General features: G+C 32.5%; 3 protein-coding genes across 4 annotated transcripts; 2 read left to right on the top strand and 1 right to left on the bottom strand.

Moving 5' to 3' along the window:
• The first annotated feature begins 28 nt into the window (after window positions 1-28).
• Window positions 29-2,930, top strand: LOC140060153 (radial spoke head protein 9 homolog). Its single transcript, XM_072106246.1, has 5 exons — window positions 29-367; window positions 719-884; window positions 1,307-1,436; window positions 1,791-1,937; window positions 2,414-2,930. The coding sequence occupies exons 1-5, from the start codon at window positions 141-143 to the stop codon at window positions 2,575-2,577; spliced, it is 834 nt and encodes a 277-aa protein (XP_071962347.1). The 5' UTR covers window positions 29-140; the 3' UTR covers window positions 2,578-2,930.
• Window positions 2,914-5,034, bottom strand: LOC140060154 (large ribosomal subunit protein mL66-like). Its single transcript, XM_072106248.1, has 5 exons — window positions 4,870-5,034; window positions 4,513-4,544; window positions 4,273-4,377; window positions 3,991-4,114; window positions 2,914-3,547 (listed from the first exon to the last, which is right to left on the bottom strand). The coding sequence occupies exons 1-5, from the start codon at window positions 5,030-5,032 to the stop codon at window positions 3,459-3,461; spliced, it is 513 nt and encodes a 170-aa protein (XP_071962349.1). The 5' UTR covers window positions 5,033-5,034; the 3' UTR covers window positions 2,914-3,458.
• Window positions 5,035-5,104: 70 nt separating this feature from the next.
• Window positions 5,105-16,664, top strand: LOC140059988 (ectonucleoside triphosphate diphosphohydrolase 5-like). 2 transcript variants are annotated; one of them, XM_072106003.1, is made up of 11 exons: window positions 5,105-5,197; window positions 5,733-6,121; window positions 7,839-7,918; window positions 8,111-8,254; window positions 9,653-9,770; window positions 10,713-10,884; window positions 11,286-11,368; window positions 12,217-12,486; window positions 13,375-13,428; window positions 13,725-13,831; window positions 15,445-16,664. In XM_072106003.1, the coding sequence occupies exons 2-11, from the start codon at window positions 5,740-5,742 to the stop codon at window positions 15,523-15,525; spliced, it is 1,491 nt and encodes a 496-aa protein (XP_071962104.1). In that variant the 5' UTR covers window positions 5,105-5,197; window positions 5,733-5,739; the 3' UTR covers window positions 15,526-16,664. The 2 variants fall into 2 exon arrangements, with proteins under 2 accessions (XP_071962104.1, XP_071962103.1); XM_072106002.1 differs by lacking the exon at window positions 5,105-5,197 and adding an exon at window positions 5,316-5,534.
• The last annotated feature ends 633 nt before the right edge of the window (window positions 16,665-17,297 follow it).

Genomic DNA, 17,297 nt, shown 5'->3' with positions numbered 1-17,297 from the left:
AGGAGCATGCGCAATCACCTTGACAACAACCATAACAACCACTTGGCCTCAATCTGCCAATTTTTCGTCGTTGTTCGTGTTTCTGCTGAGTAGAATCCACCAAATTTCGTTGGAAAAAAACGTATTCTTTATAGTTCATTATGAATTCCGAAGGATTACATTTACACATAAATTATCTTGGTTCAAGTGGTGTAATTTTAAACCCAGAACAAGCAGCAACACTTCAAAGTTCTCTTGTCATTTTACAACATGATCACAAGTTCCACCGTGTTTTCTTCTGGGGAAAAATCATGGGCATCAAGGGCGACTACTTCATCGTGCAGGGATGTGGGAATGATGAGATGGTTGATAGAAAAACTCTCTACAGGTAAGGCCTACTATGTACTGTATATGTCGTATTATATGGTGATGATTGATAGGCCTATTTTATACAGTAGGCATTATTAAATAGGCCTATATATATAGTAGGTCTAGGCCTACTGTGTATTTATTAATAAAATAATCTTATTCTTATAAATCAACAACAATCAACCCCTAATAGAAAGTGTCAGGAGTGTGTGATAATAATATTTATTGTCTGATGTTGCAGCCTATTTAGTATTATAGGCCTATATTAATACTTCCTTCAAGTTCTAGCCTAGGCTAGACCTAGCTAGTTAGTAAGTAGAGATGGTTTATAATGATATAACTTTAATTTTGTTAATTCGTTTCTCCACAGTTCAGATTGCTTAACATGGGGTTTGTTGCCGCATGCAACGACAGCAATGAGGGAACAATGCTCAGTTGTGAAAGGAAGGTTTATTGGAGATCCATCCCACGAGTATGAACACATCGAGATAAAGAGAATCGGCGAAGGAGATGACGCCACGGAAGAAGAGAACACAGTACGTCATATTTTCGTTTTACAGTAGTAACCTGCATTGTGGTTAAGCTGGATTCCCACTAGGACACAATGCAAAAGCGTAGACGCAATGCAACCTTAAGCTTAGTTCCCTTTAGGACTTAACGCAAGGACGTAGACTCAATCCAACCATGGAGGTATAAAAATAGATAAATATAAATATTTTTATACCTCCATGATCCAACCGAGTTGACCAATTACAAGCGACAGTCGAGTAAATCCATCGCTTGTGATTGGTTAAATTCCTTACGTTGCGTTACGTCGTAGTGTTGCGTCTCTAGTGGGAACCAAGCATTAACAATGACACTGGTTTGATGAACACTTTTTAAAATTTCCTTTATATTACCAGAATATGAATAATCATTTGTTGTATGACTTGATTTGATTGTTTATTTTTATTTACAGATCATGATAAAGGAGGAGGATAGACTAGCATCAGTTGTTGTAAATATTGATGAAGATGTTGCCATGGTACCAAGAGGAGCTTACTTCAAAACACCCCATGGCACCGTTCAGATGAACAGAATGTTTGAAGGTACAGACATTGAATATGATGAATTAAATTAAATGAAAATATGGGAAGTGGAGGTGTATGGAAAAAAAAAAATTCAAAGTGACCTCATGTCACTATTGTTGAATTTAATTTATATTGTTTTAAATTAAATTTAAAGTGAATTCTCAATGAGTTATTTTGGTAATTCCTCTTACATCATTAGATAAAATTCAAAGTGACCTCGGGTCACTATTGTTGCATTCAATCTTTTTAGTAGAGGGTGCTATAAGTTTAAACAAGAGATTTATATTGTTTTGAATTTATATCAGTTTTAGAGCGAATTCTCAATGAGTTATTTTAGTTATTTCTCTTACATCATTAAATGTTTCATTACAGGTCTTAGTGTTGTGGAAAGTGGTAAACTGCAGAATTATTTCCATTTTCGTGAACCACAGAAGTTAAAAGAGAAATCTCTGCTTGAAAAGGCAGACATGGATCCTTCAATAGACTTCCTAGACCCCATAAGCGAAGATATACCACAAGGTAAACTTTTCTATTCAACTTTAGTTTGTTTCCCGTGTTGCAAGTTGGTTCATACCCACCAAAGTTTATAACTGTAACTGTTCCCATGAAACCAACTTGCGTAAATAAAGCTATGTCTACACTATTAAATTATGTGACAAAAAAATGTGTGATGTGCCCATATATGGACAAGATGATGTCGTATCACTACCATATTTAGGCACATTTAAATATTTGTCAAACTAGTTTGTTAGTGTAGATAGAGTTTAAGCCTATTTTATCCTTTAAGATCTGTCTACACTATCAAACTACTTTGACAACAAAAAATATGTGCCTAAATGTGGTAGTGACATGACATCAACATGTCCATATATGAGCACATCACATGTTTTCGTCAAACTAGTTTGATAGTTTAGACAGAGCTTAAGTCTATATTATTTTTAAAATCAATTGTTATTTCAATTCTTGTAACTGTATGTTTTTATATTTGTTGACAGGACGGTCGTACACTATTCAGTTTGAGCGTGGAAGTGGTCTATTGATAATCCGTAGCCTCCTCTGGCTCGGTATGATGTTTTATCACGTGCCTTCGTCCAAACAGTTTGGATACGTCTATTTCGGTACCGGAGAGAAAAACAAAGACCTTCCGTTCATGTTGTGAACACGGAAACAAAACACAGTTTACAGTCAATGCTGTTTTTATAACTTTATAATATAAAGTAACATGAAATAAATGTATATACTAAATTGTAAATACATGTTCACAAATATGTGTTGAAATAACCAATTTACACTTGTTATTTATTGAAAGTTTTTTTTTAGTCATGTTGTTGATGGGTAGTATTTTACCACTATTTTGTAACCAAACTGTTTTGGTTATGAAATATGTAAAACAAAACTATTTTGTTTGTTATTTTCTTCATTGAAACGCCATAGCAGCAGTCAATTACAAACACTTCATCAATAATTAGAATGTTTTCTGCAAATAAATTGTAATTATACTTTTCCGATAAACACTATTCCGAGTACTTTGTTTTTCTTTCATTTTCAAGTGTTTCGCATTCAATTTCTCCAGGTTTAAAATGTGTGTCTTTTAACAGAGCTCATCTCAATATCAATTTCAAACAATTATAGTACAGCTGTTTTTTTTTTTTAACCAGTCACAATAGATTTGTTTCAGTACTTTATTATCACTGATATTCATTAGTGGGTGGTTAATTGTCACCAACCAAAATGTGACAATTTAGATAGGCCCAAGTACCTCACTACTTACAAAATGTCACTAACCAATATCTACTTATGGTATAAGTGTAGTTTGACAAAAAAATGTAATTTGCCTAAATATGGTACTTATATGCTTAAATATGGTAGTGATATGACATCATCATGTCCATGTATGGGCACATCACATTTTTTTTGTCGCATAAAATTTGGTAGTGTAGACAGAGCTTTAGAATCCAGTTACTAGGTAGGCAACGATTATATAAAGTATTTGTTTCTGGTGTATTTGTACAGTCTTTCTCCTTGAAAACTATTACACTATTAGAATCGTGGTAAACGTATTTTCCTCTTTCCTCTGACCCCTGGTGGCAAAATCATTTTTTCTTTTGGTTTATGGTCTGGTAATAAGCCTGGAAAAACAAGAATAGATATGTAACAGGTTTGTTTTAGCTTGGCAGTGTAAAGCTCTGTCTACACTATCAAACTGTATGCGACAACATTGTGATGGACATGATGAAATCATATCACTCTACCATATTTGGAAACATCACACTTTTTCTTGTCAAACTAGTTTGATTAAGCGCTATCTAGTCTATCAATTAGTTTGACAAAAAAAGTGTGATTTGGCGAAATATGGTAGAGTGATATGGTAGTGATGCGCCAAAATATGGTACTGATATGACATCATAATATCCATATATAACCATATCACTTTTTTGTCACATAAAGTTTGATAGTGTAGACAAAGCTCAAAACGGAGGCAAATATAATACGAATCTTCCTTTTTTTATTTTTGAGTATGGTGCCATAATTATTTGTAAAAATCTGACGACATATCAAACATCATTCATACCTGATTTATTAGCTCTTTTAATGCACTCTACAAGAATGTTATGTTGTTTGTTACAGACGCCTGTGACGCGCTTTGGCAACATCGAACCGTCTTCTTTTACAAACTGTTTTAATATCAAAACATCCTGAAAGAAAGAAATTAATACAAGAATCTAATTTTAAAAGTTTGAGAGAGGTAGAGACTTCCACAATCCCCAAAAAAGGATTCAGTTAACCCACCCCCAGTTTTATCAACAGCAGTACACAGTAGGGCAAAGCATCTGACCAATTTATAATGTTTTACCTTGTATGTTACTCGTAAATTAAGCCTACAGATGGGACATGCATCTTTATATTCTTCTCGAAGAGGCTGGGTTCCTGCTTCTGGTATTGCATATTCTGCTTCTATCTGTAAGTAGTAGTAGAGTGCAAAAAATAAATAAACAGAAATAAATGTTACATGTAACATAAAGCTGCAAATAGGTAAATACAACGTTTTAAATGTGTTTTTCCTGGATTTAATACATGTTTTAATAATACTCACTGTAGTAACATCGCCATCAGTGGTTTCAATAACTATAATAAAAAATAAAATTGTTTTTAATTTTAGTTTAAAATATTTCTCTAGGAAATGGTAATAAAATATTGAAACCGATTTTATTTTAACTTTTAATTTATACAACTGAATTACTTTTCTGTAATAGTAGTGTATTGAATATGTATTGTATATTGGTACACTACTACTGTATATCAATTTCGTTGAGGTTTAAAAAAAAGCGGGATGAATCGTCTAGAAAAAATTTCAAGTTGGGCACAAACCAATTGCGGTTCCGCCCTCAAGTAACGCGAGGTCTGGCCTACTACTAGACTAGCCTACCCTAACACTTTTTTTGTATATAACCTTTTCTATATCTTTCTGTGCAATTTAAAAAAGCAGAAGTATGGAATGATGGGCTAGAACACCTGTACCAGTGACCAATGTTAATAGCTTTAGAATAAAATGTGTAATTTAAACACATTCTGTAGAAATTTGAGAACCCAAGACGTCCCATGGAGGCCGCCATCTTGCAAAATAAAGAGGGCGCACTGTCAGTTTAGGTTGAAAAACAACAACAAAGTAACAACTTTTGCTGTGTGGGTGATTTTGACGTGTCAAGTTTTTGAGTTACTTATTAATTTAGTCTAAGTTATGTCAAGTGGGTCTATCGATAGAATAAAATAAATAGCAGGTATGTAATTTAGCTTATTATTAACAATAAACTAGTTGAAATATGATTTTAGGCATCATAAATGATAAAAGTGTTGGTGATATGATGATGGCTAGCTAGCTAGAGAGTAGGCATCAGCAGTCAGGCAAACCAACTGTCTCATGACATTGAGTGGGTAAGGAAGCTGTTTTGACCTCTCCGACAAACAATACAAGTCGGGCTAGCTCAGGCCTCCTACAGAGTGTGGAGCAGGCGCGCTGAAGTTTTCGAATTCAATTCGGTTGGTTCTCAACATCAAGATGATGTGTTCTCACAGCCATTCTGGTGCTGCAATGTCAAGCAATGATCATTGTGTTGTGTACGAGTAAAATCTTTTTTTTTTATGTTATAATGTCTCCTTTCATTTTTAATTTTTAAAATGGATCGAGCATTGTAGGTATACTTTAGGAATATGAATTTTCTAGAATATTTTTATGAATGGAATTTTATGTTTTTTGGAACTCATTTTTAAAAAATTGTTCACTTTATTTAAAAGTTTTTTTTACTTTTTTCTCAGAAACTTAATGTACCGTAACAATGGTAAAGGTAAAGGAAAACCAGTACAGACTTCTGCCACCAATAGTCCTCTACTAATCGAGATTGTGGAAGATACATCGAAAGATCACAGAAAAAAGATCATACAGATGTCGGAAAAGACTCGTTTTCTCGCATTTTTGTTGTTATCCATCATTGTAATTTGTGGAATTTTTTCCATGTTAAAATCTAAAGATGTTGTGCAGGAACAACACAACTTGGATAATATTATATTGTTTGATCCGGATAGTAGTTCAAGCGAAGCAGATTTGAACGATTCCAACGAATCTACGGACTTCTACACGGTTATATTTGATGGAGGCAGCACAGGTTCGCGTGTTCATATTTTTCACTTTCGCAAAAACTCACATGGTAAGTTTGTACTGACAGTGTTTAATAAATTATTCATAATTTCTTAATTTCAGCCCATATTGCAAAGATAAATATTTTAGGCTGATTAATATTACTGCATTAAACATAAAAAATAAATAGGAAAAAACGAATTAAATTAAATGCAGACTTTCTTTTCAGAAATAAATATTTTTTATCATCACATCTGCTGTACAGTATGTACAGTATTTTATTTAAATATTATTATTGTGATATGAACAATTTCGGTATTCAAATTCAACCATATAAATTTACTTTAAAATATTAATTTATGTATTGCATTGCAATGTATTGATTAAATTATAATCTATTATAGTACTGTTGTAAGTAGTCAAATAAACACCTATGCATAAAATGGTATTAGCATTTTTAACTGTTGCAGTACTTATTCACAACTAGTATATTTAGTATTTTTTAGATATATTGTCCGCCCTAAAAATATTATTATTTAAATTTGTTTTGTTGAATATGCCATTTTAATGTCATGTAATAGTTAATCACTTTGAACAAAAACTGCATCGGAAAATAAAAATCTCCCTGAAAAAAAAATGTAATTTTAAATTAAAGCAAATTATAACTAAATTGTCAGACAATTTTTGGGTAAAATTAATCGTTTATTTTGTCTTTTTATAAGCGAAATAATAATTTATTTTTTTTTCTACAGAAGTGAATAACCTTATTAAAACTGCAAATTGGCCTATTCAAAATCTGATTTTAATAATCTTTATTTTTCATGTTTTAGGGAGACAATACATCTTGAATATGGCTGTATTAGTAAAAGTGGTACATTAATAACTTTCACAATTGTAATAATTCTATACCACCCATTAGATTGTGATGAAAAATAATTCTAACTTGGTGCTGTGTTTATTAGATTTTCGTTTTGTGTTTATTTCATCATGTTACATATAAAAACACATATGGTGCGTTCTGTATTATTTATCCTCTACTGATTAATAATTAATGAAATTAAATATTCTATTCTATTCTAAGTATTATAGTGTTTTTTTTTGCCACGTTGTCAGTGGTGGTACTCTGTAAAGAATAGATCAAAATCAGGGTATTCTAATTTATTATTCTTTATTCACCAATAGCAAATTAGGAGCAGACAAAAATGGCTTAATTGCTAATCAAGGGTTTGGCCCATACGTACAGTACAAATACATTGTATTCAGTACAAATAATAGCATTAGCATAACAATAAAATTAAAATAATAATAAACAACATTTAATAAAGATATTTTTTAAAAAAACAAAAATCATTTAAGAGATGGGCCACCATAAATCATTCTCTTGATAATAAAAGTTCTTTTTTAGACTTAAAAGTCTTTAATCTAAAGTCAGGTTGTTCCAAAATATATACCGGTATATACAGTATGTATGTTTCCTGCAAGAGAAATGAACAAGGTGTTTTTGCATATTGATTGTTAAAGGTCATAGTGCCAAATTAAAAAAATGGCAAAATAAATTTTTTTTTAATATAATAAATAAGCTTTCACTGAAGTAGAACAAATGATTGGCCATTTTGTCTCATTTTTAGAACATCTGATTTTTACTTTTTGAATAAATTTTGAAATGAGTTTGAACTGTAAGAAAATATTGTTTTTGATACAGTTGACTGTATATTCTATGTTAAATATTGAAGTTTAGTTGTAATATTTTAAAAAATTAATTAAATATATTAATTTGTTTCATTCAGGTTTGTTGCCTTATTTGGTAAAAGAGACTTATAATTTTACAAGGCTTGGATTATCAGCATATGCACAGAATCCAGTAAAGGTAAGCCCTCAAGGTTATTTCAAAGGTGAGGAGGAATAGCCAAGTGTACAGTAATACCATACCATAATGCCCTGTTATCAAAGATTTCTGCCTAAATTCAATCTTATTTACTCAAAAAAAATTATTTTTGTATATGTCTGTGGATCGTTTATACACTCTAATGAAAATTGGATTTTCTTTTCCTTTCTGTAGGGGGCCGTAAGCTTACAAGGACTATTATCACAAGCGTTATCAACTATTCCAGAACAACTATGGGGTAAAACTCCAGTAGCCCTGAAAGCAACCGCAGGACTTAGACTGCTACCACAACAAGAGGCAGGCAACCTCCTTAGCGAGGTAAGTAAAACTCTATGCTGGACTGGTTGTCAATCTTTGTAAACATTTTTTTAAATGGGATAATATGTAGGTTGAGTAATTGGTGGTCAGATGTTTTGCCAACTCTGACGTAATTTGTACTTTATACTAAACACATTGAGCAAACTTGCGAAAAAAGTTGTTGAGGGACTTGAATATCTAGTTTGTTTTTTTTATATGATTCTGTTATGTAACAGATTTACCCTTTTTGGGGTATCCAGATTTGGAAAGAATTATGGTAATAGTATCGTGAAAATAAATTTTGAATTTATTGATCAAACCTACTGAATAATTTCTAACTTAATTAGTTTATTGAAATACAGTATGTAAATTGTAATAATTAAAACACTACTAAGCAGCTTATAATTTGTCAATACCAAGGTAAACATATAATCATATTTTTAATAATAATTCCAGTAATATCTAAAATATTTAAAAATATATACAAACCTGATTGTATATTGATATTGTTTCTTTGATATTTGATTTTGAAATATTAACATAATGTATAATAATCCAATACATTTTTACAATCAAACTGAAATAGATTAGCTGTGCAAACATTTGATGGATTGCGTGAAAATATATAAGCTTTATACATTAATGTCACAATTTTAGTGAAATGCATTAGGCAGGCTACTTACTATAAGGAATACATTCTAATTTTGTATCAATATATTTATATTTTGTCAAGGTTTATTACTAGCAATTACTTCGTTATTGATTATTAAATCGAATTTGTCATCTTAGTATTGCGATTTTCCGGCAGTTTATCTTTACTAGAAACAAGTTGAATTTGAATTACAACGCTACAGTTTAGAGTGATGTTTATTACTTCGCTAATTTTGAAATATGGCCGTCAATTTGTGAAGAAAATTAAAGAAAGTCTTGATAAATGTTCAATACAATCTTTAACGACTTGTTATACCATTGGGTATTTATTTGTTTTTCTTAAAGGAGCATACCACTATTCTACTGCAGTTACTGCTGTAACAACAATGTTTCATTCATAATCATGCTTTTTTTTGGGGGGGGGGGAGGGGGTCAGGTAATCATTATGCTGTTCATTTCAGTGACTACTGATAAACTTGTACATTAAAACAAATTAAAATATTATTTAGTTACTGCAGTTAAAAAAATGTAGTAACTGCAGTAACTGCAGTAGAATAATAATAATAAAACATGATCCTAAATTTGATGCATCTATTTTAATTTATATTTTCAGTTGGAATTTTTTGTATGTTAAATTGGTATTGATTTTTGAATCAGTTAATGAATTATTATCCCTGGTCATATCGAACTTAACGCGAGATAAATTTACTAGATTACACTGTAGATTATGTACATTGCGATAGCTAATATTGATTTTTCTAATTTCAGGTATATCGATTGTTTTTAAATTCTCCACTCTTTGTTGAGCCTTTTGACCAATCAGTAACCATCTTAGATGGTGCATATGAAGGTATTTACTTATGGCAGGCCATAAATTTCTTAAAAGGTATGAACAAAATAATTATTAATACCGTATATCCTCAGGTATAATCCCACTTCTGGTCTAATCCCATCCCCTATTTTTTGTCTGATTTCACAAACAGGCATATCCCTTGGTATAGTCCCAGTATTAACTTATTAATAATTATTATTAACTTATTAATACCGTATATCCTCAGGTATAATCCCACTTCTGGTCTAATCCCATCCCCTACTTTTTGTCTGATTTCACAAACAGGCATATCCCTTGGTATAGTCCCAGTATTAACTTATTAATAATTATTATTAACTTATTAATACCGTATATCCTCAGGTATAATCCCACTTCTGGTCTAATCCCATCCCCTACTTTTTGTCTGATTTCACAAACAGGCATATCCCTTGGTATAGTCCCAGTATTAACTTATTAATAATTATTATTAACTTATTAATACCGTATATCCTCAGGTATAATCCCACTTCTGGTCTAATCCCATCCCCTACTTTTTGTCTGATTTCACAAACAAGCATATCCCTTGGTATAGTCCCAGTATTAACTTATTAATAATTATTATTAACTTATTAATACCGTATATCCTCAGGTATAATCCCACTTCTGGTCTAATCCCATCCCCTACTTTTTGTCTGATTTCACAAACAGGCATATCCCTTGGTATAGTCCCAGTATTAACTTTTTGTCTGGATGTAGGCCTCTCTCTAGCCAGTTCAGATGCTTACCAATGATTTTTTTTCCTGACCCAGGCTTTCCTTGGCTATAGACCCAATTTCGTGTTCTAGTGGGGTGGCAATATACCAGAGGATATACAATGGCATTTAAAAAAAATATTTTTGCTTGATCTCAACATGGAGTATCCATGATCTCAAGCAATAACTTATCATATTGTCATTTATTTTCAGTATAGCGCCCTCACCACAGTTACTTATTATCATTATGTATCGTTTGTTGCAGGTACATTGTATTCTCAATCTGATGGTACGTCAGGGGTCATCGACCTAGGTGGCGGTTCTGTACAGATCACATATTCACCTCAAGAGCTGAAATCAGTAATTGATAAAGTCGACGATAGGGATATCAGAGAAATTAATATTTTTGGAAAATCATATTTCCTCCTTGTTCATAGGTATGTTTAGTGTGCGTCATGTCAGTCTGTTGTACTGGTCAGTCTCGGCCCCATTCATAGTAAGCGCTGCACTTTAGAAGGCCTGATCCAAATTTCCTCAATTAGGGGTGAATAATATATAAAAAATAAACATTAAATATAGGCAAATTACTGAAAAAATGACAATGATGTTGGTGGTATCAGTGGCTGGATCTAAATGAAGATACAAAATAGAATAACAAGGCCAAATACATGGCTGCAGTCGTGTGCTTAAATTTGCGGTAGTGTTTACTGACCTACCAACCAACCGACTGACATAGTAAAACAGCCAAACAAATTGGCAGAGCTTTCGAGCAACACTAGCCCTTCATCAGTGAAGTTAAAGTTGAATAGATATGAATAAAAACTTGTTTTTTTGGCAGTTATTTAGGTAACGGCCTACTTGTTGCCCTACAGGGAATTCTACAAATTGAAGGTGCAATACATTCCAAATCAGCAAATAAAGGTTTGTTTTTATTTTTATTAAATTTAAGTATTTGATATAATAATAATATTATTTGATTTGATTTAATTCAATACCATACAAGTACTAATACAGATAAAAATTAAACAAAAACACCAATCATTTTAATTAGTACTGGGTTATAGCTCTCTAATTGTGGATGATTTTTACATCTTAATGGAATATTAAGTACACTACACTGTGCCAAAATAGACACCATTAATAATAATAATTATAATAATAAGATTTATAGAGCGCACATATCCACAAAGTGCTCAAGGCGCTATTGTACTGACTCCCATAGAGGTATTATTATAAAACTTGATAACTCTTTTCTGTTGCATAGTTAGCTCTCTAGTTTATTAATGCTTCTATGGGTTTTTTCAGAATTTGTGGTTTTCAGTATTGTTTGAGATATATTATGACTTTTCATAAAAATGTATATATTATATAACACTTTTTACTGGCGGAGGTTATAACAAATAATGTGGCTCTGCATCAATTTTCTGTTGCATAGTTAGCTCTCTAGTTTATTAATACTTCTATGGGTTTTCCAGAAGGTGTGGTTTTCAGTATTGACTGAATTATATTATGAATTTTCAAATAATAGTATTGTTTGATTTGATTTATTTCAATATCATACAAGTACAAGTACAGATAAAAATGGAACAAAAACACCAATCATTTTAATTGGTACTGGGTTATAGCTCTCTAATTGTGGATGATTTTTACATCTTAATGGAATAAGTACACTACATTGTGCCAAAATAGACACCATTGGGCTGGCTGAAATTGTACGGACTCCCATAGAGGTATTATTATAAAACTAGATAACTCTTATAACATTTCAGATAAAAATCAGGGTTTTTACAAAAGCATCTGTCTTCCGCACGCATTCAGCGGCAAACTTAAATTTGGAGATAAAGACACGATTGTAATGGGTCCACCATCATCGTCCGAAAACACTTTATACGAGCAGTATGAACAATGTACATATTATGCAAACAAGTTTTTAGATTCAAAGTCTATCCAGCCATTACCCGAGGCCACTCGCTCAAGTTCGTTCGTTGGCGCGGGATATTTTATAAGTCGAGGCACTAAACATAAGCTGGTAGATGAATGTAAGTACTTTGGTTTAATGTGTATAATAAAATGTTTTAATCTGTTTCAAATTATTACTTTCATTTCAATCATAATAATGTTTATTTCCCTCATAAATATATTATATAAATAATACAGTACAAAGTTCTTTCTTAAATGAAAATTGTTGCTTTTTAGTTGTTTGTGCTTGTTATCTTTTTCTTTGGAATCCTGCATGTGACAAGAAACTTATTTTCTTCTTTTAAAGATATATTGTCCCCCTGAAAAATAATTTTTTTAAATTTTTGTTGTTGAATATGCCATTTTAATGTCACATAATAGTTATTGACTTTGACCAAAAATTGAATTAAAAAAATAGATTTTTGGTTGAATTTAACCATTTATCATGTTATTTATAAGTATAAACATTATTTTTCCGTGTTTTTTTTCTACGGAAGTGATTCACTTTATTAAAACTAACATATTCAAAGTCTGATTTAAATAATCTTCATTTTTCATGTTTTTGGGGGACAATACATCTTTAAAGGATCCTTAATATTGTCTTAATTATACATCATGTTATTTTGTCATTATTGAAATTAATAAATGTTCATAAAATGAATGAAATATTATCTTCCTGAAAAAAAATCATTTTCTTAAATACAGTATTTTTTATTTATTTTTTAATTTATAATTTTTATTTTAGTTTTTTCTACAGAAGTGATTAACTTTGTTAAAAGTACAAAATGGCCTAATCCAAGTCTGATTTTATTAATCATATATATGTGGGTTTTTTTTTTGGCTGTGGGCGGTGGATAAAAACATGTATTTACATTTACATGTCTTTGTATTTTACAAAAAATTAAATTCACTGAAGTATACAGTAGATCCTCTCCTTCGCTTATTTAATTTTTTTTTCTATAAAATAGCAATTGGAAAAATCAGCATCACAGTTGGTGAAATCAGAGAACATGCAAAACAAGGTACGCTGTATAACGAAAAACTTTAGTTTTAGCGTAATTTAGCGAACCGACTAGCCCATCTTATTTAGCTTTTGCGCTCACATGTCTGCTGAAATCGTTTCCTGAGCTCTGATTGGTTGCGCAATTTGTAGAAGCTATTCTAACAATTTCGCTAAAGTGAAAACTAAAATTCATCATATAACAGATGAAACATGAATGTATAAGCTGTTGCTTTTTATTCGCTTTTATTCAAATAAATTGTCCTAGTGGAAAACAGTATTAATATTAATTTGCATATCTTTTTTCTCTTTCCACAGCTTGCAATAATATGAGTTTTTCTAATCCATTTGAATGTATTGAGCTAGCCTACATATCCTCACTGTTGTCTTATGGATTTCGCTTAAATGATAATGCTCAGATTTTGGTGAGTTTCCCAATGTCAAGGGTTCGCTCCTGACCTAGAGTCGTCTGGGTTTAATCCTGACCTAATGTCGTCTGGGTTTAATCCTGACCTTGTGTTGTCTGGGTGGTTCAATCCTGACCTAGTGTCAGAGTTCAATCATGACTTAGTGTCGTCTGCGTTCAATTCTAACCTAGTGTCGTCTGGGTTTAATCCTGACCTAGTGTGAGAGTTCAATCCTGACCTAGAGTTGACTGGGTTCAATCCTGACCTAGTGTTGTCTGGGTTTAATCCTGACCTAGTGTCGTCTGGGTTCAATCCTGACCTGGTATGAGAGTTCAATCCTGACCTAGAGTCATCTGGGTTCAATCCTGACAGACGCCCGTATTCTTAAACCGGACTTTAGTCGTAGTTCGAGCTAAAACTAAAAAAATGACGTCATTTTAATTCATAAACCGAACTTCAACTAAATCACCGACTAAATCAGGCCAACCTTGACTAAATCGAGACGGATTTTGATCGATTTTTTTAGTCCTGAAGGGGGCAGACTAAATGGTCGACTAAATGGTTTTTAAACGATGTTTATAAAAAACGTAACAGTCATTGAGTTGTTATATTGGCTAGATATTGAAGAATGAAATATCTATATTTATATTAGCTTAATTAAATATACATTGGTATAAATTATAATAATGAAAATCATCTTTATTTACAACTGTATACAAATTACATTATTTTCTTCGCGCAAGTCCGACTTGAGCTACGTCACGCCATAGCGACAATGGGAGATGCGGCAATTCACCACGCGATGGAATGTTTAGGGGGCCTAGCGCTTTCTTGTCACGCTATGAAGTGCGTGGCTCGTGGCGATCATAGTTTGTTGGGGGCCTAGAAAATATAAAAGTTACCGTACCGCCATGGTTCCTAAATATATTTTTAAGATTTTATTTGTTGTTAATCAAATATACTTCACTATTAAATTAATACTGATATTGTTTTAATAATTAACGATTAAAATTATTTTTCATGTATATAGTCCTGATGCGTGTTGTAAGAAATGGAAAGTGATATCAATGCGCAAAATTTCGTCTGCTCCTCAATACTCTCTTGTCATTGGCCAATGTATAGCCTTTGTTACCCAGACGTGTGCAACTCGACTAAAAGCTCGACTTCATTAAGTCGAACTGCAAACTTCGACTACTTCGTTTTTGAATCGAATTTGAAGTAATAGCTCGAACTACGACTTTTCCAAGTCGAACTTCGAACTACGACTAAAGTCCGGTTTAAGAATACGGGCGTTAGTGTCAGAGTTTAATCCTAGCCTAGTGTCATATGGGTTCAATCCTGACCTAGTGTCAGAGTTCAAACTTGACCTAGTGTCATCTGGGTTAAATCCTGACCTAGTGTTGTCTGGGTTCAATCCTGACCTAGTGTCATCTGGGTTAAATCCTGACCTAGTGTCATCTGGGTTAAATCCTGACCTAATGTCGTCTGGATTCAATCCTGACCTAGTGTCAGAGTTCAGTCTTCATGCATTTTATAGATTATACATCCTATCAATAAAGAAAGTCTGGTATGTAGATCTAGTTAAATTAAGATTCTCAATAATTAAAATTTTAAATATTATTTTTTTTTAGATTCAAGACAAGATAAACAATGTTGAAACCAGTTGGGCATTGGGGGCAGCATTCCATATACTTCAAAATCACTGGAAATAACAAGAAATAAACTTTATATAATATTGATAATATTTTGTAAAAGTTGTACATATACCACAAATGGAAATTTAACTTATTTTTATAATAGTAGAATAGTCATTATTCATTCTAAAGCCTTGTTTACACTATCAAACTTTATGTGAAAAAAAAATGAGATGTGCCCATATATGGACACGATGATGTCGTATCACTACCATATTTGGGCATATCACTACCATTTTTGTCAAACTGGTTTGATAGTGTAGACAGAGCTTAAGGTTGTATAATGTAGTTTTCCAAATTGTATAAATCAACTATTTATTCCTTATCCACCATACCTCAGCGATTTAATGTGGGGCTACTGCTTTACACGTGTATTGTATTTCTGACATCTTTTTTCTTTTACCGATCCTAGATCCAAAATATGTCATTTATCCAAGCATGTCACCTTCGCCTATAACTTTTCGAATTTCAAAACTATTTCCAGTTTGGTAACTCATAAATGCCTCATTTACGCTAACTAGCTCTTCTTTACGTGCATTTCTATTTATGTTTGGCTGTTTCAAAGAAATTGTTTTAAAAGTGCATGTTTTGGGGTAAATCACCAATCTAGTGTCACAGGGAATTACAAGGTACCCCAGCTTGAATATAGGAGGAGATACAGTACAAGATAGATTTAAGAATTATTATTTTACTTTAGAAAAATAAATATAACAAATTTCAAATTTCGATATGAACTCTTTGAAAATGCATTGTCCCCCTGAAAAATATAATTTTTTAATTTTGTTTGTTCAATATACCATTTTAATGTTACATAATAGTGATCCACTTTAAACCAAAATTGAATGGAAAACAAAATTATTTACCTGAAAAAACTGTAATTAAAGAAAAAATAGTAAAATTGGCTGCCAGCCAAAGGGTTTTTGGTTGAATTTGACTATTTTGTCATTTTATATGAGAAAACAATTTTTTTCGGGATTTTTCTTATGAAAGGGAATAACTTTATCAAAACTACAAAATAACCTATTCAAAATTAGGCTTCATTTTTCCTCTTTTATATTAAGTAGAGTAATACGGTGCCTACTTCAGATACAGTATTATTTAATCACACATAATTATTTAGTTTCTAAACTTACTGGTAGGTGTAATTAATATCATTTTCAATAAAAGTTTTGTACTTATTGTAGGTTTGCATTAAGATTCTCTCTTTTAAGACTGAAGTTTATACAAATTAATTTTACAATTTTGTTTATGGGCAAAAATTAAGTAAAATATTAAGTATATATAAGTATGCAGCTTATCTGTAGTAGAAATTGTTAGACATTGCAGCCCAGCCAGTGGTTGCATGCGGCAGCCACCGGTTGCACGTGGCAGCCATCAGTTGCACATCGCAGCCAGTGGTTGCACATAGCAGTCAGTGGTTGTATTTATCGCAACCAGTGGTTGCATTTGGCAGGCAGTGGTTTTACATCGCAGCCAGTGGTTGCACGCGACAGCTAGTGGTTGTACGTGGCAGTCAGTGGTTGTAGATCGCAGCAAGTGGTTGCACATCGCAGTCAGTGGTTGACGCGGCAGTCAGTGGCTGTACATTGCAGTCAGTGGCTGTACATCGCAGCCAGCGGTTGCATGCGGCAGCCAGTGGTTGCACATACTGTAGCAGTCAGTGGTTGCACGCGGCAGCCAGTGGTTGCACGCGGCAGCCAGTGGTGGCACGCGGCAGCTAGTGGTGGTACGCGGCAGTCATTGGTTGCATGCTGCAGCCAGCGGTTGCACGTGGCAGCCAACGGTTGCAC

This window comes from Antedon mediterranea, chromosome 10 (genome assembly GCF_964355755.1).
Source record: "Antedon mediterranea chromosome 10, ecAntMedi1.1, whole genome shotgun sequence".
Lineage (NCBI taxonomy): Eukaryota > Metazoa > Echinodermata > Crinoidea > Comatulida > Antedonidae > Antedon > Antedon mediterranea.
This window is presented reverse-complemented; position numbering and strand designations above follow the sequence as displayed.